General features: G+C 44.6%; 1 protein-coding gene across 9 annotated transcripts in view; it reads right to left on the bottom strand.

The window, feature by feature from the left end:
* Positions 1 to 24546, bottom strand: part of LOC119457626 (equilibrative nucleoside transporter 2) — a 104477-nt gene that overhangs the window by 7942 nt on the left and 71989 nt on the right. For all 9 annotated transcript variants that reach the window (XM_037719256.2, XM_037719254.2, XM_037719257.2 and 6 more), the window contains 9 exons: positions 17968 to 18015; positions 17057 to 17138; positions 11300 to 11448; positions 10407 to 10501; positions 8592 to 8642; positions 7831 to 7916; positions 7120 to 7266; positions 5146 to 5179; positions 4977 to 5053 (listed from right to left, as the gene is read on the bottom strand). In XM_037719256.2, coding sequence (XP_037575184.1) covers positions 4977 to 5053; positions 5146 to 5179; positions 7120 to 7266; positions 7831 to 7916; positions 8592 to 8642; positions 10407 to 10501; positions 11300 to 11448; positions 17057 to 17138; positions 17968 to 17996 — 750 coding nt within the window. In that variant the 5' untranslated portion in view covers positions 17997 to 18015. The remainder of the gene's footprint in view (positions 1 to 4976; positions 5054 to 5145; positions 5180 to 7119; positions 7267 to 7830; positions 7917 to 8591; positions 8643 to 10406; positions 10502 to 11299; positions 11449 to 17056; positions 17139 to 17967; positions 18016 to 24546) is intronic.

Below are 24546 nucleotides of genomic sequence, written 5' to 3'. Positions count from 1 at the left end.
ATGCAGCTTCATCATGGCCAACCCGCCATGCGATACATTACGTCTTCATACCTGATTTTAGGCAAATAAAGAGAGATTTACCATAACAAACATGAAAAGATGGTCACATTGTGCACGTACATAGCGACACATAGTGACGTTGCTTCCAGCACCCCTAACCATGGTACTTAAAAAATGGTTGTCACGTTTATAACATCCTAGCCGGTAATAAGAATTGACTTGGAAAGCGATTATATCCCTCATATGTCTTTGGGTCTCAGGCGGATATAGCCACCACAAAACAATTGGGGTAGCTTGCACTAGTGGCTCAAGGCTAAAGACCCAGCGGAGCTGATCGGTTCCTAGCTGGTCCTGGCTATACGAAGTGATGATAAGTTATACGAAGTAAAGCCAAGTGATGCTAAGTTATACGAAGTGTATCAGCATTTCCTCGTGGTCTGTGGCATCGGGTATTCCCCCCCGCCGAGGCAGTTGCAGTCCGAGCACACGTAGGGGAAGTGGGGCGAAAGCTATGCACAGTGTACGGGCGACGCGCAGCAGACGACACGTCGGGATGACGTCATGGCGCATACGCAGTAGCGCGCAACTGGTGGGAGCTCGGCCGAGCCGCCGCCAGAGGCGCCTGCTGCAGTCACGGACACCGCGAGCGTTCGGCGCTAATGCGGGGAAATGCGCATGCGGAGAAGCGCGGATGGCGTCGGCAGCACCTCTCCGCTAGAGTGACCTAGAATATGGGAGAGTGTCCAAAGCGCCGCGCGAATGCATGGCAGGAGCGAGGACCTTTTTGTGTGAACTCCCGCGCCGCGGCGCTGCTGTACCGGACCCGTGGGCTTTCTCCGCTGCGGAAGCCGCGCGAAAGCGGCGGGCGTCTGCTACGAGCCTGATATTTTGGTTGCTATTAGCCAACATCGCAATAATTTGGGATATATTAAGTACCACGTCACCACAAGGTAATACCGCAGTGACTCACCGCACAGAGAACGTGTTTGCCGGCTGTGGATACTCGTATTTTTTTTATATATTTCCTTCTAGCTCGCTTGGTCCGCGCTTACGCGGCTGTTTGAGTAACGCATTCCGCGCGGTTACTTCATTTAGTTATGCGTGGAATGAGCAACGCGAACGTGCTGCAGGAGAAAATAAGCTGGAGATCACGATGATAACCAGGATAATGTGGCAGATATGGTTAGCTCATGCTAACGCTTTCTCACCCTATCGTTTCCTCTCTTTTAATTAATGCATTCGATTTGTTTTATAAGACTGCCTCCCGCGCTATGCTATCTCTTTGTTAAGGCGAAATCCATAACAGGCTCTTAGGAAGCGTAATGTGTCCGTCGGTGGGGCCGCGGTACCAAAAATAAATACAAACCACGTAACTCTCGCGTCTCGTTCACTTGGTATATATTCCAAAGTATAGCGTGGAAAGGCACAAATGTGTGACTAAGATGACTGATGGGTCATGGCATTAGTAACTTGACATACTTGCATTCACGTGGCGATTAACGACAACAATATCACGTGTGGTGCAAACCCGCATTTTTCGGCCAGAAATCCCTCTGATGGTGTGGGTCTGACCATAAGAACGTGTTGAATGCCAATCTCGATCTCAGCTGTCGAACTTGCTCATATATCATGAAGAACTGAGAGCACAGGTAAAGGGTAATAATAGCAATGATAATTTCTGGGGTTTTACATCCAAAAATCACAATATGGCTATGATAAACGCCGTATCGGAGGGCTCCGGCAATTTCGACCGCCTGGGGTTCTTTAACGTGCACCTATATCTATGTACACGGGTGTTTTATGCATTTCGCCTCCATCGAAATGTAAGCCGGCGTAGCCAGGAATCGAACCCGCGTCCTCGAGCTTAGCAGTACAACCTACCAAAGCCACTAAGCTACCACGGCATGTAGGTAAAGGGTACGCGAGAAATATACGGCGAAAAAAAAAATCAAGACAAACCAAAATAAATAAAACGCCAACAGTGCAACATTGTGTACGTATGCCTTATTTCATAATTACGAGCGAACGTCAGAAAACGAACGTGACGCATTACGGATGTGCAACTCGTCTTTCGCCTTCTTGTATTGCAAGAGTGCAAACACTAAGCGAATTCTAACATAAAAGTAACTTTAGGAATATTTATTGCTTATGCTCGCTGGTTCGAACACAGCAAATATAATTACTGATAAATAATTATGTACTTGTAGTTACGTAATGAAAGAGGCAATTACCAGAACATAAACTTCTCATGTTTCAATGATATAAGGTAACTATTTTGGGGATATGTAGAATCAATAGCAATATTTGTAGTGCATAAAAGATTGTAATCTTTAAGACGATTTTCCACTCAATATAATGCAAGCACAAACATCGTCACGCGCCATGAATGCTTGTTATTTTATGTAAAAAAATCACACGTTAAGCAATAACATGAGAAGTTATATGTTGGTAATTTCAGAGAGGATTCACGGAAACAAGGCTATTGCTGCAATAACTTTTGCATAAGAAATGAGTGAATAGCTAGGCCCCAGTGGTAGCTATCTATTCATTTCAATGTAGAAAAATATATATTTGTTCACCTTTTTAATGTTTGTTTACATATTGGCTGGAATATCTTTTCTTTCGAATGTCTGAATTTGAAACCAGCTTCACTCACTGTGAACCTTAAGGTACATCATGAGCGAAGTTTGTATTGAAGAGATAGCGTACAGCAAGAATTGTTCGTGTACGCTATCTCTGAAGCGAAATAAGCCAACAATATTGCGGCGTTAGGGCCTCCTCTGTTCCTTCTCGTGTTTCCCTTACACCTTCTCACGGAGCTCTGTTCATAATAAGGTATTGTCGAGGTTAAAAAAATTATGAATAAATACATATGCATATGGCTCTAAACTACTACTAACCGTGAGCGAAATGCGCGTAGCGGTGAGCGAAGCGGTCACGGCACGCACGTAAGTATTTCACTTGACTGCGCGAGTAATTTACATTTTTCGTTGCTTTATTCTTGCAAGCATGGTGCTATTGCCCGCGTACCCATGCGAATAACGTTTTTTTTTACGTTCTTTTCTTGCGCGGGCTCATTTAGCGCGTTTCTAGTCACGCACAATTACAGTAATACTGTTCCCGAATTCTAGCACCGGAGCTAGGCCGCGCTGATCAGTTTGATACGTTAGTTTTCGCATTATCTTGCTGCCCAAGCACAAAGATACGCTCAAAGATGGGTAAGCTCCATGCAGCACCACACTGTTGAAGTTAAATAGAGTTTAAGTGCTTTGCGTGGAAAATGAATGCAAAAAACTACAGCGCGTAGCAGACGACCTTCGCTTCCCGCGCGCTTCGCGAGCGCGAAAAGCCCACGGGTCCGGAGCAGCAGCGGCGCGGCGCGGCAGTTCACAGAAAAAGGCCCTCGCCGGAGCCGGCGCTTTGGACACTCTCCAATATTCTAGGTCACTCTATCTCCGCGTTGCCTCGTAGATCTTGCTAAAATTTGTTTCTCCCTCTCTCTCGCTTTCATTTTCTCTTTCTCTCTCCCGATCATAGCGCGCGACGCGTGCACTCTCTCTCACTCTCATTTTCTCTTTCTCTCTTCCGAGCATAGCGCGCGATGCTCCGCGAGGTGCTTGCTAGGCAACGCAGTGGCAGGCGGCACACATTATGGCCGGCTTAAACAGCTCCGCTGCTAAAAAAGTGAGTCTTGCTATAGATAGCTTGCACATGACGTCACCGACGCAGCTATTCACCATGCAGGTCCTTCAACATGGCGGCTAGGATGACGTTAGTGTATCATATTCACTGCTACAAGTAACCTGCCTCAAAGTCATAGAGACATGGTCGAAACGCTGCTGGTATCTCTGCCAAAACTACAAGAGAACCAGTGCGCGATAAGTCAAGAGATGCAGCTTCTCACCACGCTGGTCCTCCAATATGGCGGCTCGAATGACGTCAGTTCAAGCCACCTATAGCTCGTTCAGATAATTCCTCTGGCACGTGTGCTGTTCACTGTAGCAAAGTACTAACTTATTTATTTTAATCAAGAGTTCGACGGAACACTGTCTGGTCACGATAACCAATGTGAGAAAACACAAAGTTTGACCTTTCAGGAGGTGTACACACAATGAACTGTCATTCCAAAATTCCTTTATATATACCTGAGCACTTGTCCAGTGTTTGCGAATACAACTTATTTATTGCTTTTAGCGCATGGTGCTCAGATACCTAAAAAATAGTGGTGCTGCCTGTAGGTAGCGAATAGTGAAGTATAAATTTTATTAGGTTTTTCTCCCGAAGAAGGGTCACGACAACATTCCGTACTTATTTCGGAGTTCCAGAACTGAAAGCAAGGAGAATAAGACGCATTTACAATACCGAAGTCGGGTATACGCACTCACAGATATGGTATACAAAATCTTCAGTTGCACAGCCATTTATATCTAGCGCGATGCAATTGGGCATAACTAACGAAGGTCACATGCTACAATTTCTTCAGCTAAAACCCAAGCTGCCCTCATTCACCGCACTATAGGGAATCAATCCTTTAACTCTTTGATCACACCTGTTAAATAAACTTGGAAACGCCGTCTGCGAAAACTGAGCCGTATCCGCACTTTGCAGTCATGATACGCTTTTTGACAAAATTTGTTTCAGACGCTTCATGATTCAAAAATTGGCTTCCTGGGTTGGTAGGTAGTTACTCAAATACATATTTGCCCCTAAAAGGATTCACAGAAAAATGCGTCGTTGTCACTGATTTGACTTTTCTCTGTCTGTCCTTTCAGCTGCACATACGCATGTATGCTTCGATGGTGTTCCTTCACGACAATGTATGTTTGACTTTGGGATCACATGGGCGACCATAAAATGATTTTATCTGCAACCATTGGCCGCTGCCAGGCTAAGTAATGCCCGCCAGTTGGAACACAATTTGAATCTATACTGAGCTACTGTCGCGATAATACAAGGAGTGTTCCTTTAGTGCTCACCCCCTTGAAGAGCTGCCATGGCGACGCTTTGCTACCGGTCTTCTCCAGTGGGACATTGTCCAAGTCTTTGTAAGTGACTGCACAAAGCCAATAGATAGATCAGATGTAACGCCGCTTGTGGAAACAGTTACGTTTAATAGCACTTGCACAAGGGATGTCCGAGACTCACCTGCTTGCATTGACGTGTAGTAGCGGTAGAATTCCTGAAAAAAAAAAGAAACAGTGTTTTACGGTTAATAATGGTTATCTATATATTTGGACCATGGTTTAGGCGCCTCACAATAGGATATTGACACAGCGAACAAATTCTCTTATGCGCACAGAACTAAAATGAGTGTGCTTGGATTGCTCAAAGTACTGCTAAATACCAGAGCCAGATTAAGAAATTGGGCGGCTTGAGGCCAATTACGCGGCCCCTTTCATCACATCTTGATAAACGAAGATTCCGTTCCCTCACTTTCAGTGGTTGGGGCCCGATGCTGAAGACACCTAGAAGACATGTCCCCGCCTCGGCTCAATCCAGCGCTGTTTAAACACAATATCAGTGCACTCGTGATGGACTTCCACAAAATCACATTTAAAACGTATACGACTAAAGACATATGGACCTGTCTCTCTTGAAACCAAAGTTTACCCCAATGTGTGCCATCTGCAGTTGAGCAAACCATGCACCACTTTCGTCACTGCACAGCGCGTGATTCACCAACGCCTCCTAGATAGCACAAGGCCGGTGCACTTTTATCCGTGACGTCACGCTACCTTGCCCGACTGCCATAGAATCTAATGGGGATGCTCCCGACTAAGCCGCGGTGATTGTGACGTCACCGCTTTCGTCACGCCGGGCTTGGGATTGGAAATTTAGGTCCAAGTAGCATGATGTCATAAAGCAGGGCGCACAGGCCGGCTATCTAGGTGGCGCTGGCTTTGCCAGCGCGTTTTTTTTTTTTTTTTTTTCGCTCGCACTTGTGAATCCGCAATCTCTCGCACTTTTCACGCTGTCAGTTTCGACTTGCTGCTTGTTGCTGTTTCGTTATGCCTCGCTCAGGGCGTTTCATTAGCAGGAGGACATGTCATTGGGCTAGTTGGCTATATTTTGGGCTACAGTTGGTTCAAAGGAGGCACAGGTGAGATGACTAGAAGAGACTGAATGACGGAAATGTGAAACGAAATCAACGCCATGAAAAGAAGAAACTAACTGCGTTTAATTTAACGGCTGTCTTTTTAGTGCAAGTTAAACTACTTAATCAAAGCTTATAGCTGTATGATAACAGTAACCGAACCGTACGATTCCGCGCGGTTTATTGCAACATTAAAACGCCTCAATAACAAAAAGAAACGATAATTCCGGCCTGCAGAAGAAGAGAGCGATATATGCAGATTTTAATGAAATATGGTGGAGATGCTAGCCTAGCTCATGGCTTGGAATGGTACTCCAGCCGCTGGCTGATAATTACCGTATGTACTCTAATCCCCAAAACCCACGAACAGCACATACACTAGCTACCAGACACACACATGCACAATAAAACTACTGGGAAAGTTTCGTTAAGGCCCGTGGGCCTTACAAAAAACAGCAATGCTTTGGTAGTGCACAATACGCAGGTGGAGCTTTTCCACGGACAATAGATGGTGCCACAGCTCGAAGCTCGAGTCACACTCCCTGCAAGCGCAGTGCGGTCTTACAAGATTGCCAATCTGGCAAGTGGGAATTGTTCTTGTAGGCCACTTTAAATTTGATGCGAGTAATTCATGCTTAATCTTATCCATTGAGGCCTTGAGTCATAGTAGTCAACACACCACGTGCTTGGGAGACTTATCGCACCATTGGAAAGCGTTTTCTGTCAGTCTCTGGTAAAACCAAACGATCGACTTCCGCTTCAACTTTGATTTAATGGTGGGTACGAACCGGAAGCAATCAAGAACTTCACGTTGTTCAGGATTGTTAGCCTCTTTAATAGCTGGGTTTGTGTTCGACGTGAGGACAACAGCAGCATTTTTCTGGAACTAAAGATATCGTTTGTGGAGCCTCTACAAATTGTCGTTGAACAACAGTGATGTGGATGGCAGCTTTCTTTTTCATTGATCGCACTTTTGAAGATAATGTATATGCCGACTGCCGCAAAGATAATGTGGCTTCACTCACCGTCTTCACTAATAATCCGAAGCATATCTGGGTGAAGATTAATGTCACGACGGCAAGCAGGAAGTAGAGCAATGCGCTCGTGGTCGGCGACGCATCGCCAAGCAAGCATAAGATCTGCGCTACAGTAGCGAACACGCCGCCCATTGCCTGAAAAAAAAAATGCAATGTCCGTTGATCGATGTCGTTTTATTTATTTAGATACATACTGCGGTCTACAAGAAGAGCAAGAAGTGGACGAGAGTGTAAAAGAAAACAAACGAGCATCACGTGAAATTTGCACATTTGACAGAAAACGTTCATAAATTCTAGCAATTAGAGTTATTGCACTGAACATATATCAGAAATAGCAAGGTGTCATATACATGACGTAAAACTGAATGACTTATTGAATCACTAGATCATGACAGAACTGTCACTGCAAGAGTGACTTCATTGCACATTGAAAACCACTTTCAGATTGATTTGCAGAAACATGATCGAGCAACACATTCCATTCTTGATCGTACGGGGAAAGTAAACGTTTTTAAGCATGTCAGGGCATGGCAAAACAAGGGAAGAAGTTCTGCGCATATTGTTATTGTGCGTAATATTATTGCAATAGCTTGAGCTAAACGATAGTAATATAGTTTTCGTCAGAGAAAGGTTGTCCGGGAGCCTGTGAGGAGCATGCACTTTGTCGCAAATGTTAATTATTTCACGGGACGAACATACCTGGCCATTGAGGTTAGACGCCATGTATTTTTCAGGGAAGCAACCAGCCAGGCCAGTTCCACCTCCTTGCAGGAAACCGCAGAAGACTGGAAACAAATAACAATGAAACGATACGCGACTGCGCATTACTTCTCCAGAGATGTGCATGCGCTATATTTTCACTAGACTTGAGGCGCAACGAGCACTCGTCCCTCTTCGTCTTGTTCTCGCGATTTAAGCCTAGTGATGAATATCCAAGTCCAGTTCCGAATTTCGACTGTAAATCAATGATATACATGTTTATTTCTATACTATGTGCTCTTTCTGCGGTCAAATATAGAGTACCGGCCGGATGCGTATTTTCGATTGTGTTCTTCTTTTTCACGATCATGTGTGTGTGTAGACATATGTGTGTATATGTGTATATTACATGCGTATACTACTTGTATATATATATATATATATATATATATATATATATATATATATATATATATATAAAGCACGTGAATTTTACAATTTTACTTACATTATTATGACTGAGAGCAATATGACGCCTCTACTGCTGTTGTCGATTTGTGCGGGGTCGGAACTCTTGTCAAGCCGATTCCTCAGCTTGTAGTTCCGACACCCCCTTTCATTGAAATGAAAAAATAAATTGGATTGAAGTCTAGTCATTATATCATACCAACAACCCGGCTCATATGCCGTACATCATCTTGATTGCAATTCCCCTTCTGTCTTCGTTAACAATTTGTTGTCTAAAACGTGCAATCACTTACTGTTTATGAGGACCACGATGACCAGTGTGGCAGCCATGAAGGCAATCTGGTCTGCAGAAAGGAAACGTGAAACTACCATATAATAGGGCGGCTAAATCCATGTCTGTAAAAATTACCACAATATTATGTATACTATATAAGGATATGCGGAGTCATGTGTACACACCTGCCCATGCCGACCCGGGCAGCATTGCATTGTAACTGCGTTGGAAAATGTGGCCCGACTATTACTTATGAACAAGCGTGGTGTGAGCGCGCACAAACAAACATAAATAGATCACACTAATGACAGACAACGACTCACGCTGGCAGGAGCGCATGGCCGCGGGCGAAGGTCGTGCGGTCTAGCATCAAGCAGCATTATAATCGGTGCGGGCGAGCGAGACGAGCGCGGTTGTTGGCATAGAAGTGCGCCCCCCCCGCCACAGAGTAGAAGGCGCCCCCAGCGCAGAGTAGAAGCGCTGCTTCCCGCTTCCTTGCTTGCGCGTGGGTGATTGAGTGCGCTCTCCGATAGCCGCGTCCCCGCACGCTTCCGTGAGGTGCACGGCGAACGGACGGCGACGGCAGAAATCACGTCACGCATGGATATGCGTCTGTGTATAGCTTTAAAGTCCTTATTCTATCTACTTATGCAGTCACAGTTCAAGCGCTCTCTCACGCTGAGGTGCAAACGGTCACGTCACGCATGGACGTCTATAAAAGTCGTGCAGGTTGCGCTCTTCAGCTGTTCGGTTTCGCTTTCCTGTGTGTAATTGGCGGGAATTTATTGCGCTGTAAAAATTAGCAGCGTTAGCGTTTTGCATTTCCGGTAACGGTTCTGAACTTATCGGATGACATGATTCAAGTCTTCCACTAAGATAAATCACACGGCTTCTTCTTAAAAAGTTAATTATTCTAATTTGCATAATTACTTGTTTAATTACCTTCCTTATAGATTAATTAGCCAATGTATGACTCTACGGTAAAAGCAATCACAAGTAAATCATTTATTTATATCACGTACCTCAGGACGTTCATTAAAGTTTTCCATCCATCCATCCATCTCACCTTTCCTATTTTAAAGGAATATCGGACGCATTTTGTGAGATGCCTGGTATATTAAATACTTAAGAGTTCGAAGGAATGCCATCTGGTGAGGTAAAATTGTTGTTAGGAAAGATGCAGGTCACTGACCATAGCCAAAACAAAATGACGTTTCAAGATCCGCACGGGTCCGTTGCTCACAATCCTGATTAGGGATGCCAGAAGCTCTATATGCAAAAAAAAAAAAAAAATGAGCCCTTTTTTTTTTGTCCTACCATGTCGCCATCTACGAGAAGTGTGCAGTATATTGGCCTTACTAAGAGCTACCGTGATACCGTGAACGTTTAGGGACTACAATATGTTTATGACAGTGAAATAGAACACAAAATGCGAATGTGCAAACGAGCTGTAAGGCATTGTAAAAAGGAAATGGGGTCTTTTTAAGAGTTAATGTTATGCAGCAGGAAAAAAAAAAAAAGTCGGGACATTCAGCCGTCCCGACTGGGTCAGGACCGAGACAGGAGATATTTAGTTAAAATTTCGGAACTGTGCTCCTAAATTTGGGACGGTTGGCAACCCAAATCTCGATGTCATTTTGTTTTGAACGTGGTTAGTTTACCAGCTTCTTTCCTAACAAACATACATGAACGAATGTTTATATAAGCACTGCAATGCAGAAGCGCTGTCGAAAATTGTCTGGTTCGAGATCAATCTTATGGTGCAGACATTTGGGATAGAACTACTCAGAGTTAAGGCGTCGCATCGGATGCGCCACTCAGGGGAGAGGCTTACAATGGTCCGTATCCACCTTGACGAGGGACGCCGTGGCTACGAAGAAAAGCGTGCAGCCCAGGAGGGGCCAGCCGATGCGGACAGCGGGTCGAATTCTGCAGGCAACGAAATTACGCAGTGAACACAAGGGAACACCAACGCACGTAACCAACGCACGTTGGAACACCAACGCGCGTAAAACGCGCTTTGGTTATGCACGTTCCAAGACTAGACAAGAACCCAGCAGGATTTGAATGCGCAACCGATCCCAATGTCATGGAGATCACTTTAAATAACTCACAAGTACTTAAGAACAAAAAAAAAAAACTTTGTGAATTCGACCCCAGAACCCTTAAAGATTTGTCAGGGTTTTTCCTTGGTTTCCTAGTTTAGCGTATCAGCTCATTACACAAAATAAAGTCATACTTAAGTCCTACGAATCTATTTAACGCGGTGGCATTGAAAAGACTCGGACATGTATATATATGAACGAGGTAGTTCTTCGGATCCGGTGTTTATTAAACTAAGTGCAGGCGCACGTAGAAAAGCAAGAACATTTAGTTTCGACGTGTCGGCCGGGGTCCAGCCTTCATCACGAGTCATGATGAAGACTTGATGAAGGCCGTACCCCGGCCAAGACGTCGAAACTAAATGTTCTTGCTTGTCTACGTGCGCCTGCACTTCTTTATATATATGCAGTACAACTGACGGTGTTATCTGCTCGCTATAGCTTCTCGGAGAGGCAGGACGTGTGTCGAGTGTGCATACTGAACAACATTTTGAAATGTGGTGAACGCGGTTAAAGTCATGGATCCGGGACTTCAAATAGGTGCGACGCATAATGCTAAAGCATTTCTTTCACATTTACCGCTAAATCGCCACCGGATGTTTTACGTGAACTGTTGGGCGCGTACCGGTGGCTCAGGTAGGTGTTCAGGACCAACGAGATGATGTAGGGCGCCTTGCTCGCGATGGCCAGGTAGCTGGTAAAGGCCGCCTGCAGGTCGCTCTTCGTGTGCACTTCTCCTGACGCATTCACGTTGCGGAACTTGTACCGCCAGTACTGCATCGTCCAAGAAGTAAGGAAGTAAAACAAATCACAGTTATACGCTGTCCTTGTAACCTTGAAAAGGCCACGTTTCAATCAGTAACACCGAAAAAGTTACGCACCTTCACTTGCTCTCGCTCTGTTGTTTAGTGGTAAAAGCAGCGCAATTGAAGCTCAGCTTCAATTGAAGCGCCCCACATAAAGAAAAAACTGTGGTTGATCCCTCTTATATAGGAATCGGTATAGAACACGAAAGTGAAACGTGTCTTCACAGAAGTAGTGTAATGTTTATTGCACATTGATATATAATGTCTATTGGTGTTTTGTGGCTAAAGCGCCCTTAGGCGTTGATGCACCCACGCTGACGCCTGGTGGCACGTCTCCTCCATCACGACTACCAACGTCGATGACCATGAGCAACCGTCGTGCATATGGAAGCTGCACTACGCTGCACACGCTAGCACAACGCGAAAGACGAAGCACGTAACTGACACACTAATACAACGCGCAAGACAAAGCACGTAACTGAATCGTCACCGAGTCAAATCAGCGCGTACAGCGCGTCGTAATTGCAGCCTCCGCGATCAACTTCAGAAACATTTTCAGAGCTAATTGCGGAGGCCACGCTCCGCTGTGCTGAGTACGGTGAACGCCACCTAGGTGGCGTTGGTAGTGCTTCTTGATGCCAGCGTCCCTTCGAATGCTGGCATCGAGGCGTCGTAGTGCTGAGACCACCGAAGCGTTCACTGTCGGTGCGCGTTAGTGTCATAATGCAGTACTTCTCTTTTCTGCTCGTAGGCGGCGGCACCGCCCCGAGCAAGAGCGCGGGTACACGGAGGAGTGTTAAGCCCAGACCACACGTACGCTTGCGGACGCGCGTAAGCTCGCGTCTACGCGCCTTGCGGTTGCCGCGCCTAGCGAGGAATGGCGTTTTGCATCCACAAATACGCGCGACAGCGCGCGCTCACTGGCATCACTTGTTTACACCTTGGCAGACGCCACTTCGTATTTCGTTGTTGGCAGTGCTTCAAAATGCTTCGATATTTATAAACGTAATTTTTATCTTTTTGGAGCTGTTAGATCAGCCCGAAAAGTGAAGAAGAAGCACTTTCTTGCATGGTATAATTCTGCTTAACTGAGAGTTGAATGTACCGCGCCGTCGCTGCGTAGCCAGGCGCGCCGACGCGAGGCAGCCCAGGCGCGCGATAACTGAGAGGAGCTGATCAGCGAGATCGCGCCGCGTTTCGACGCGTACGAGCCGTGCCGCACCGTCTGCGCATGCGTGGGCGCGCGGACGCGAGCTCGCGCGCGTTTGCAAGCGTACGTGTGGTCTGGGCTTTAGATATATAAGGCGCGTCTGTGTAGCTCTCTGCAAATGCGTTTGTGGCGCAATGGGTTAAACGCTCGGCGATCTATCGTCGCGGACCGAGAGGTCGTGGGTTCGATTTCCAAATTTTGCATGTTTGTGGAACTTTTTCTTCTGGTTTCTTTCTTTGTATTATGTTCTATGACGTATTTCCGTGACGGACATACGTCAGTGAAGTCTTGGTGGACCCCGGCATAAAACACTTTCGTGTTAAAAACCACGAACATTGCATTTACGCCCCATCTATCAACCTGCACGTTTGTGAAATCAGCCTCCTGGAGAGATGTGGCAAATACCAGTAGCGTGATGGTGCGCGCGCAGAGGGACTGTTTGCATTTATTCCTTCATGTGTGTAATGAACCACGTCAGTTGTTAGTTCAGCGCCTGTCCAGTGTATTTCTCTGTCTTGTGTTGCCGTTATTTTCGCGCTGATTTTAACATGACGACCAACCAACTCACCCAGTACACTCTACACCCTATTGCCGTTCCTTAGTGCTTCATAGATTTTTCCAAGGTATCGTTCCGAATGTCGCTCGCTTTCCGCTAAGTGGTCAATTTCGGCAGTTCAGCCAACACGGCCGCACTTCTGGAGCTAAAGATTTTAATACTTGATAATTTATACTTTTTGCAAATTTACACACAGATGTTCTTGCACAATGATTGTTTATAACTTTTAACGCAATGTCGTTTCTTTATTAACCGATAGCATAACAATGGTCTGAGGAAGGAAGTTTAGAGCAGAAGAAACCAATTCCAAGATCCAGCAAGCAAGCTACTTCTGTCGGGACTTCATCTTAAACAAAGCATACGCATAAACGCATTGTTACACGGCATGGCTATTGCAGGATTTCGCAACATTAATCGTCAATAAACTCGACAACGTCAGAGAAAAGCCAGGAATTGAAATGATTAACAGAGATAGAACAGTGACACTCCTTTTTCTGATAATAGCTGTATCGTAACCACTGATAACTAGCTTCAAGCATCCACCTTCCTGTTAATATCTGTCTCGTATGGTTATTGAAAGTTACACAGCAAGAATAAAGAGCAAGTAACGTTGGTGATGAAGCTTAAAAGTTAGAAACATTCGCATTCACGCCCCGTAAGAAGCCAAGAGTGCCAATTGAAGTAGACATAGTAGTAAAGTTCTCCGGCAAGTCGCTGTAATAGTATACATTGGTAAGATTGAAGTGCCACGGTCACACACCAATGCTTCTCTTCTTTAGCGTTGCCATCTAGAAAAGAATGTGTATTACAAATCGAAGAATGCATGGAAGGAAGGCATCCTCATGTGCAGGAGTGAGCTAATAGTGATTTTTGAGACTTTTCGAATAGTTTTCGAATAATGAACAGCCGTTAGCACAATAATTATAAAATGATGTTCACATCCCGGTATTCTTAAAGTTAGCAAGTTTCTGTCATTGCATAGTACGTCATGAATCGTTGTTTATCAAAAGCGCAAATGGTGCATTAGGAGCAAACAAGTAGTTTCTTGGTATGCACAGGGCTCTTCAGAGAGTGCGAATGATCACTGTACAGTCTGTAAAGTATGGCTACCTAAGTGACGTAGCCTGTTCAACAGCGCAAGTTCTCATGTTTTATTTTTATACTATGACCACGGGAGTGAACATTTACCGTACTTTTGCTCCAATTTTGTGTTTATTTGGCTGCAGTTGACGTCATGAAATATTCGAAAAGTATTAAATATATTCGTATTTACAAATTGGGGCTATTCGATTCGAAAACCAAATTGGTTAGGACACTTTTCGGTTATTTATTTGAAAGTTTCGAATATTCGCTCACCCTTACTCGTGTGTAGGTATACCTCTGCTAACCTTACGACAGTTTCTTTTGTTTTGATAGATAGCGATTTCTTTACACTGTATGGCAATCGTTAATGACTATTGATAGCTTCTGTTGCGCGTTATGTTGTATTTTCTTCTGGAATAAGGGAAATAAATGTTCAAAATTTGCGTCCGACTCTAAACTGCTGCGATCTGGCAGTCGCATTCTCCAAGTTTCGGTCTTTTGGGATCAGTGACAAACTACAAGGTCGGTGAAAGCGCGAGGGCTTGGAGAAAAAAAAAAACTAATCGGGGAAAACCTGGACTCTTTCTGCTTGTTTCCTTGGTTGTGCAAAAGCGATAAAAACGGAATCCCAATTTATCCTGCAATGTGTGATACAATGAAGTAATCCATGCAAAAGTGGCACGTGGAAATTCCTTGAGATGATGAATGAAATAATGCATGAGACATACGTTTATGCCACACATGATTTCATTTGATTTACGAAAATTTTTGTTTCTGTGAAAAAGGGAGCAGTATCTCTGAAGTTAGGTTGGCTGAGCACTTCAAGAGAAGCATATATGACTCGGTGAATCACTGTGCAGACATGATCGAGTACGTATGTAGTACTAAAAAAATTAATTCTGAGGTTGTATGTGCCAGAACCACGATTTGATTATGAGGTACGCCGTAGTGAGGGACTCCGGATTAATTTTGAGGACCTTGGGTTCTTTAACATGCACCCAATGCGCGGTACACCGGCGTTCTTGCATTTATTTCCCATCGGTATGTAGAACGTGCGGATCCACGAGTAGGGCCAAAATATCAATGTCATTTCGACGACTTCTTTAGTTCATATACTGCGTTGGCATCAATTGGCCCTATATCTATTTCAGGAAAAAACTTGCTATTGCATCTGCAAATTGAGGGGCGATCAGCGTATGAAAATTGCTAAGGGTTTTGAACTAAACATCTAGCTCCCATTTTTAACTTGCAGCAAGTCACCGAAGTTCTGCAGCTTGTATGAGGGGGTATCTAATACTGCTGTTCTCCGCACTGGTCCTGTGTTCAGAATCTCCTGTAGCGAATCAATTTTCCCATGCAATAGGTGAACCGTTCGATCACACTTCACCTATCTAGCTGCAAAGGCCTACTACGTAGTGTGGACGTAAGTTTAAGTCAAGGGAAAATCTTAGATATTTTTTTCTGCTGCGTGTGTAGGTTCTGCGTGCCGCTGTACCCAGATAGTCGACAATAAGAAGACCCACGCAGAAACAGTTGTCGTGACGCTAGCAGGGATGGGTCGCCCATCCGAGATGAATGCATGTCCTCAGAGTCACAGGGTTGTGCCTCTGGCTATACGAGTATTACGATACCTCAAGCGCTGGCGCTTCGCAAACTGCAGTAATGGTTGTCGGTCAACTGTTCAACACAGGATCGGAGGGGATGGCCCTAATGCTAGTGATTGCACATCGTGAGTCACGCTGCATGTGTAGTAAATGTCACGCCCCTGGCTCTCCTAATTGCTCTGCAAGATCGAAGGAGCACCAAGTGGTTGTAATAACTGAAAGGAGACGGAGCTCTCGCTGGGAAGCCCTTGCAGGAGTTCAGAAGAGCACACAGGGACATGCAGGCGAAGCAGCCCGTCAGTTACTCAGCATGGAATCACCGTTTTCTCTGACTATTCATACTGTGACAAAGAATAAGGACCGTGGAAAGAGCATTTATCAAGCCTTTGAAATACTTCCAATAAATTTATCTGATCGACTCACTGGCTTAAATTCTATCTCTATAAATGTCAGAGATTTCCAAGATTTAACAAAAGTTAATGTTTCGAATCTGACCTGCCACCATAGTCAGTCCTCTTAGTCGCATTTTCCCAGTTTGTTCCTCTGTTAGGCTTTCTTTTCACAGTGGTTTGATCACGAATGTTACTCTGATTCAGATTTACAAGGCAATCGGGATGTGAACATGGACATTCGAACTCGTAACCGTATCACGTCTCCTAGTTCCCTTCTTTAGTCTAAAACCAAAAAGTGTGCCCTATAATAATTAGTTTACCATTTAATAAGAATTTTTTTGTTAATTAGTCGATTATGCAGTTCAGTTTCCCATGAAAGTAATGTCGGCCTCTTCGAGTAAACCAGCCCAAGACTGAAATGTTGCTATCTGCCGCAGACGATTAAAAAAATGGTGTAGGTTAAAAAAAAAGAAATACCCGGTGCACAAATTATTTTCTTGATGGACAGCGGTGTACTTACACTACATTCATAGATTGTCGCCAACTATAGAAGAGCATGAGACACTAAAAGGGCTTTCGGCGAGGCGCCAGAGAGTTTGTGTCCTCCATTAAGCACACGCAGATCATGCTTGCAGAAAGGTTCAAATTATTGTTTCTCTCGAGACAACGTGTAGCGCACACAACTTCTCTGTCGTTCACCTCGCCGAACTTGAACGGGCCAGAAGACTCACGTCATCAGCCGTGATGAAGAAGTTCCACGGCAGCAGTGAGCCGACTCCAAACAGGAACATGGTGAAACTGACGAAATGGTATCTGCACAAACAAGACAGGTATATTTTACAGCTGTAAACGCGCAGTCGAAATTGTGGGCTGTAATGCAATCACTGAGACCCCAATTGCCTGATCAAATTAACTAGTTTAAAACCGCTATAGTTTCGGAAAGCCAACCTTATGCGACGCCGTCCCTCCTTCTCTTCGTGGCCCACCCGCGCGTTGTCTCTCGGGAAATGTGCCCTCCTTGGCTGCCGGACATTTCAAATCATTGTCTGGTTCACGATAGCTCTTATATAGTGCCGCCCTAGTAGTCTTTTTCCTTCTTCCATGCACCATGAAATACATCCAATAAACGCTTACACACTACGGGGCGTGTATTGTGCCCAAACGATAATCTTCATCGGTCTTGCTTGCGCTTCCTTTCCTTAAAACTCAGTCTAGTTTCGTGTTATGACAGTTATTTTGGTCTACATGGCCATTTTCAAATGTGGAAAAACGGAATTACACTTTTTATGACGATCCCCTTCAACTTTTTCATATAAACATGTGCCGTAAAGTTTGTTACTAACAAGTTAGTTATTGCAGTTAGCTTGATTAGGGAATATATATATATATATATATATATATATATATATATATATATATATATATATATAAGGGTCGCGCAGCAGGAAACCGGGGCCCATTATTGCAAGCTCGTCAGCTTTTTCCCGGATTTTCTTGTATCGCGCATATTCATTACACAGAAAATACTGTATTCTATGCTACAGTGCCACTTATATCAGGATTGCTGTGTCAGCAGGGACTGTTCAGCACAGTTTTGCCTCTCGATGCGCGCGCCTTTATTATGGACGCTGCGTCTACTCACGGGTCCTTGGGTCCCGGGGCCGCCGGCATCTTGGCCGCCTCCGTGGAGCTGCAACCATGAGACAGAAGAAGGTCAGCGCGTAACCGCGACATTCTGGGTTTGACGGCAATAACAGTTCCTTATTCGTCTGCATGCAGTACCCCTTCAGGGTACGCAGTATCCTGAGGGTACCCTCTGGGCAACACAAAAACATAATTTTATATAGAAGGGACGAGACACACACGCAGCTAAAGGAAACGTAATTAAATTACGCAGATACAAAGCACACGTTGAAATCTACATAAAGAGAAGCTTTCGTAGAAAGGTCAATCAAATGCTATTAGATTGTCCATCTTATGAACCGCGTTTCGCAGTATATAGCGACGATCACGAGTCGGCTCACTAAGGCACAGAGATTCCCACGAAGTGAGTGTGGGATCCACGCAACCGCGGATTAATACACCGTCTCAGATATCAGCCCAGTGTACTATTACATGCAGAACAGCACACAGGGACATCGCACGTACATTGACTACCTCTTACGCGATGCACTCATAAAACAGCAATGAACAGTGTATGCGTAGGGGTCACGCACGCTTTTAACACCCGTCGTACAGACTCCCGAAAACGGGTAACGCCTATGGGTAAAACGGGTAATCCCCCGTCTCCAGGATCACCACACTTCACTCGGCAAGTAGTCGACAAAGACGCGCCAAAACTAGGGGGAAAAAGTGTAGGAAGCTGGCTTTAATAATGGAATAGTTGTTGCGGTGTGGATTTTGAGGGTATCCGTTGTTGCTTCATTGCATTATTCCGTAGAGCAGGGGTTCCCCAATTGAGAACCGCGGAAACCAGGTGGTCCGCGAGCCTGTTCCTGTAGACTGTAGATGCCTAAATTTCTGGTGAAAATTGTGTAAGCAGGTAATACACATCATAGTAGCCAACAAGACGGGTATTAGAGCATGTAGGATTATTACCCGCCGCGGTGACTTCGGGATCAAGTCGCGGGATCAAATCCCGGCGCCGGCGGCCGCATTTCGATGGGGGCGAAATGCAAAAACGTCCGTGTCCCCTGCCGTGGGGGCACGTTAAAGATGCTCTGGTGATCGAAGTTAGTCCGAAGTCCTCCGCTACGGCGTGCCTCATAATGAAATCTTGGTCATAATCAAATCAAACCCCAGAATTCAATGCAATGTAGGATTATTTCGTTTTACCTAATTAAAAAAATCTCACTTCCCACTGTCTCCAAATGCAAGTACGACGAATGCACAACAAGCAACCTCGGGCACTAGCGGCACTGAGCCACACATTAATTACATTGTTTTAACGATTCGATCATTTCGGCACTTCTTTTGCGCTCATCTTTAAGCCGTTCAAATGATTCATCGAATGATCATCGAGAGGCCGTGGATAAGCACATCAGTACGAAAGCAATGTAGTGGAGGAGTCTCCTCGGCACACTTAGAAGGCACGTGGGGTTCCTCAAGGCCAGAAAGTTTGGGAAACCCTGCCGCAGAGAACAGAACCGATCACCAGCTCATCTACATGGGTAGTACATGCAGATTCGTCATGGAAGTTCTGTCCTGTGTACGAGCTATTCGACAAGACGCCAGTAGCACCCGCAGAAACCACGGTCAGCAAACTCCAGGATGATTCGCAAAGACAGCTTCGCTTTAACGTGTGTGCAAAGATACAAAAATATTGAATACAGCACGCTTGAGAAGGCATTCTTCAGAGAAACCGGGCCAGTTATACTCTTCTTGCGGAGGCGAGTAAATGATTACAATTATGATATCGAACGGCAGGTGTACAAACGACCGATACAAGGGTAATGAAAAGGTCAAGACAAGCAGCTTTTCGTGCTCTAGTTTTCGTAGTGTACTGTTGTATACGCGTTTCTATAGCCGACCTCTTCACCCCGTGTATCCCTGCCAGCTTGTTCAGCTTCCGGTTATTCTACGATTAAAAACACTTGCGATTTTGGGAACGAACGAATGCGAACCTGCGCCGGTTGCAGTGACTCGAAGCTCAAGTATCCATTATTCTGTGAACCTATATGCCTTGTCTTTGCCTGCTGTATACAGTATTACATCAGGCAGTATTACAGCTTAAGTATTACAGCATTACAGCTTAAGGGGCGATCAATTCTTTATAGGAAGGCGAAAGGGTGCCGGGAAGTATTAGCAAGGAATGGAAAGCATGGTTATGGAAATACACTTCATGAAAAAGGACAGATTCGTGACCTCTTTAGGCTTAAGGAGGCTTTCACACTTCTTTGACGGTAGCAGTGCGATGACAGTCGGTTAAAATGCAACGAATGCAAAGGCCCTAAGCTGCTTCAATAGCTTCACATCGATGACGTTTTGGAAGACAAGGTCTCCTTTGGTGACTTCACACTGGTTTGGCGTACGCTCTTGCAATTTTTTTAAAATATCGCACGAGTGTCGACCGTACGGTGTGTCAGCGACCTTGTAGCGGTGAGGGCAGCGTGATTGGAAACATTATGTGCGGTCGTGCAAGGTGAATTCTGGCTCCAATGTATTCTGCTGCGCTGTTCGCTTCAGGAGTGCCCCTCATGACCGCTACAAGACCACTGGTAGACGCCGTGCGGTCGAAGCTTACGCGATATTGTTAAAACATTGCTAGGTGGTACACGGGCTCTGGGCATCTACCTGACCTCTTGGTGAATAAACGGTCCTTTCGTGCCTCCAGAGCGTCGTAGCGTGCCTCAATATGTATATCTCAACAAGACAGGAAGAGAGAATCAGTAGCAAGAGTAGGTAAAATTATCGGTACGCGCGTAATTAGCGGCAATATTGTTGAAAATGAACAGCATTACACCATAGATTTCACTATCACCGGGATCGGCCCACCTGGAATTCTAAAAAAAAGAAAGACAGAAAGGCATGCAAATAACCAATGTCGACGCGAAAGAAGACAACGTTGACGTACAGCCGCCCAAATCTTTAGCGTGCGCGAGCGGGGACTTTCAGTGTGCCAGCACCTTAAATTAGGAACAAACTTACAAATGACTATGCTATCTTCACGAGCTTTGTGAGCATAGTCAGATAGCATAGTCATTTGTAAGTTTGTTCCTAATTTAAGGTGCAGAAAGTTCCCGCTCGCGCACGCTATAGTCAAAGATTTGGGCGGCTGTTACGTGCGCATAAAGCGAAAGCGAGTGAAAAAAGAACTTCACATTAATAAAAGGAAAGAGAGCAAAAAAAAAAAAAAAAGCAGTAAGGTCTGAAATTGGAACGAAGAAAATTATGCAAATAATTCAAGAATATCATGCAATTATGCAACATTGTATCGTCTTTGTAGCGATCCACATCACCAGCGGCCAGAGGAGAGGAGAGAAGACGAAGCTCGATAAAGAATGCAGCAATAAACCCGATGCCGTCACTTTATCAACGCAGTAACTTTACTATCTTTACAGCCACAATTTCAGTATATATTTACTTACACATACAACGTACGCCGACCCTGTCTTATTACGCGTCGACTTTGATAAAAACTATTTTCTTTTTATTATGAGGCTCTCATGTGAGCCGTATTCTGTGCGGTCGAAGGTACGTCGCGTAGTGATTTTAGTGATAACGAGGGAAGACAAAAGTTTCTTTTCGGGGAGCCTAATGTTCCGTTAGCTCGAACTAATAAATATACCATGTATGTTTCCAGGGCAATTATTCGGTAGTTATTTATGCACCAAAGTATACTGGCAGAAAGTAGTAAGTTGCAAGGGGTGATGGTTATGAAAGGACGGAGAGTCGCATTGAGTTACGCGCTTAGTATTACTCGTTAGTATTAATTCAGCGCCATTTGCGACACCGCTTGGCCAAATTATCCAACTCATTGTGAAGTAGTGTGACGACTCAATCGTTAACATTTTGCGGTAAGTAGCACATTCATCGGGGACTCGCAAAGTAAGATGTGTAAATCTAGCATAAGATAAAGAAAACGATTCATCTCCCCTATACGCAATATTATTCAAGAGAGGGTAGCAGTTTGACTGAAACTATGTTCGGTCATACATGGCCTTTAGGTACACAATCATTGAAATAAACTGTACTTTCGAAGAAACAATTGGCTCAGAATAGCGGTACAACACGTGTCTGCCATAAAGTGTATAGTCCAATAACAATGACTACGTGTCGACTCCGAGGGGGAACGTTAAGAAGACGCCAATCGCAATGTTACCTCCAGCACGGTGTCCGTTAATTGTGTGTTGATAAGTTGTTCGTGATTCTCTGAACCCTCTGAAAAGCGGCATAGTAAAAGTTATCACTATCATACATTGCGCACAACGCGCTTAAGCATGTCGCTAAAGTGAGACAAAAAGGTCGCTAAATTTCCGCTAAAGTTTGCTCCAAGACCGCTAAAATTGTCGCTAAACCTTTTTAGTAAATTTTAGGTAACGTATAGGTGTTTTCGAATACTTTAATGTATGCTATCTTAGCGTAAATTATTTGCCGAAACGTAAATAGGACCATTTGTCTAGGACCTGTGTGAGTGGGGAATAAACAGTGAATTTACTAGCAGTGTGTAGTGGGCATTTACTTTACCATTACACTTATATAGCAACGAACGATGACATTGCATGATGACATTGAACGAATCGGCGTTTTACCCTCACATTGGGAGGTTCCAAATGTAGCACGATTCAAAAGAGCACAAGCAATCTGACTTTCCTAGGAAGCAGAACCACCTGGAAGTTGGGTTCACATTATCCCTGAAAATTTTCTAGTTCTCAGCGCTCCTTAAATGATAGCAAAATTCTGCAAGACGCACAACGTCGCATGTTAACATGGTGATGAGAATTACATGACCTTTATGCTGGTCAAATACTGCGCTTCCACCCATTGGTCTACTTGAAGGCTAATCGCAGTACTGATTTGTTCAAAACCCATGCGATAAAGAACCAGTACGTTAAGGATCGCATGGACGAGCCCAGCCTCTCCTATGTATACGACTTTTTCCAGCCAATCTGTTATTATTGACCTATACTTGCGTTATAAACCTCACAATAAAATTTGTATGTCGACCAATCGAACGTACTTATTGAAATGGCAAAACCCGGAGAGTTACGACCCACTCAGTTTGGTTTCCCAAAGACTTAAAAAATAAATTTAAAAACTTGCATTTTGTGAGCGCACTGTGAATCCTGTGAAGACAATCACAGCTTCATCATGATCACAGATCCTACGCACCATACACCCAATTTCGGCCAATCAGACGTAGCTTGTGAATATCAAAGTGCGTTCAGAAGGGCCATTTTCGAAGCAACTTCCTTAACTTAGAAGTCAAGAAAATGTCACCAATTGTTCTGTCATGCCGCTAAAAAGGACGCCAGTCGCTAAATTAAAAAATTGACCGTATATCTGCTTGCTTCGCTGCAAATGACGCCGAAAGACGATAGTCTTCTGCCGCCCCTGATACGTAACGCCCTCTCATTTCCCCTCCCCCACCCCTCACGCTCTTCCCCTCCCCTCTCACTCCTCCCATGATGGATGTAATAGATGTTTTGCTGAATTCAATTCAAATTTCCCGCGTTCGCCCTGCTCTCGCGCCATCTCTTGGGACCTTTTATTACTGTTGACTTAAAGCCGGCTACAGAGCCGCGGCTTCAGTCGGCTTGTTTTTACCGCGTAGCGTCTCTTCGACACCATTTCTAACGCGTTGATTTTTCATTTACTAAAGTAAAAACCAGTCCTATGTGTATTCTTAATTAAGTGAACGCTGCGGATCACGGTTATGTACATATATTCTGCCTCAAAGAAGCCTGAGGTTTCCTCTGCTCTGTATAATGTTGACGTGTATGACCCCATGCCACCAGTGCTAGTAGCTTGGTTGGTTTTGGCCGGGCGGTTGAATCGAGTGCCAAAATTTTTCGCGTTTAGGTTGCGCAAGAAAGACTATCAGTCTTTAAAAAGAATGTCGCTAAACAGACAATAAGGTCGCTAAACTGGCAACACTGGCACAAAATATGGAGGGACTGTTTCTTGTTTCTCGACTACTTTCATCGACTCTTCTTAAGTTGCTGTTACTTTCAGGCTACATTGAATCAGATCCAGGGCCTGATACAGTCGCGGAAACACTTGCTGTCATCCTGGACACTGTACACCGGTTGAAGGCCGCACAGGCAGCTGTACTTGATCAGCTTCAAAGCTTCAAAACCTCAAAGTCAAGCGAGATGCCACTGACAGAGAAATAAAGCAAGGCTTGCTACACCTAGAAACTAAATTTTGACCGGTTTCATCTGCCGGGTCTAACGCACCGAATGATGCTCTAAGTACGATCACTGGCTAGTTGGCAAGCAGGTACATCAAGATGAGAAAACACCAAAAAACGTTTTTTTTTTGGTAATGATCGAAGATGAAAGAAAAAAGAAGGACTGGATGACATCCAAAGAAAAGCGATTGATTTCCGCTCTGAGAAACTAAGATCACCACCACTAGTTTCCAGTTCTAACAATCACAACGCTTGCGCAAGTTCACTCCCGCAACAGGTGGAGACCAATTATTGCGCGATTTGGTTTTTCAAAGATAAACTAAACATTCTGGCCTGTGCTCACCGACAAAAATGTTCCGCATTTTCCAT

Source organism: Dermacentor silvarum, chromosome 7 (genome assembly GCF_013339745.2).
Source record: "Dermacentor silvarum isolate Dsil-2018 chromosome 7, BIME_Dsil_1.4, whole genome shotgun sequence".
Classification (NCBI taxonomy): domain Eukaryota; kingdom Metazoa; phylum Arthropoda; class Arachnida; order Ixodida; family Ixodidae; genus Dermacentor; species Dermacentor silvarum.
The sequence above is the reverse complement of the archived record's forward strand: the minus strand, read 5'-3'. Positions and strand labels throughout refer to the sequence as shown.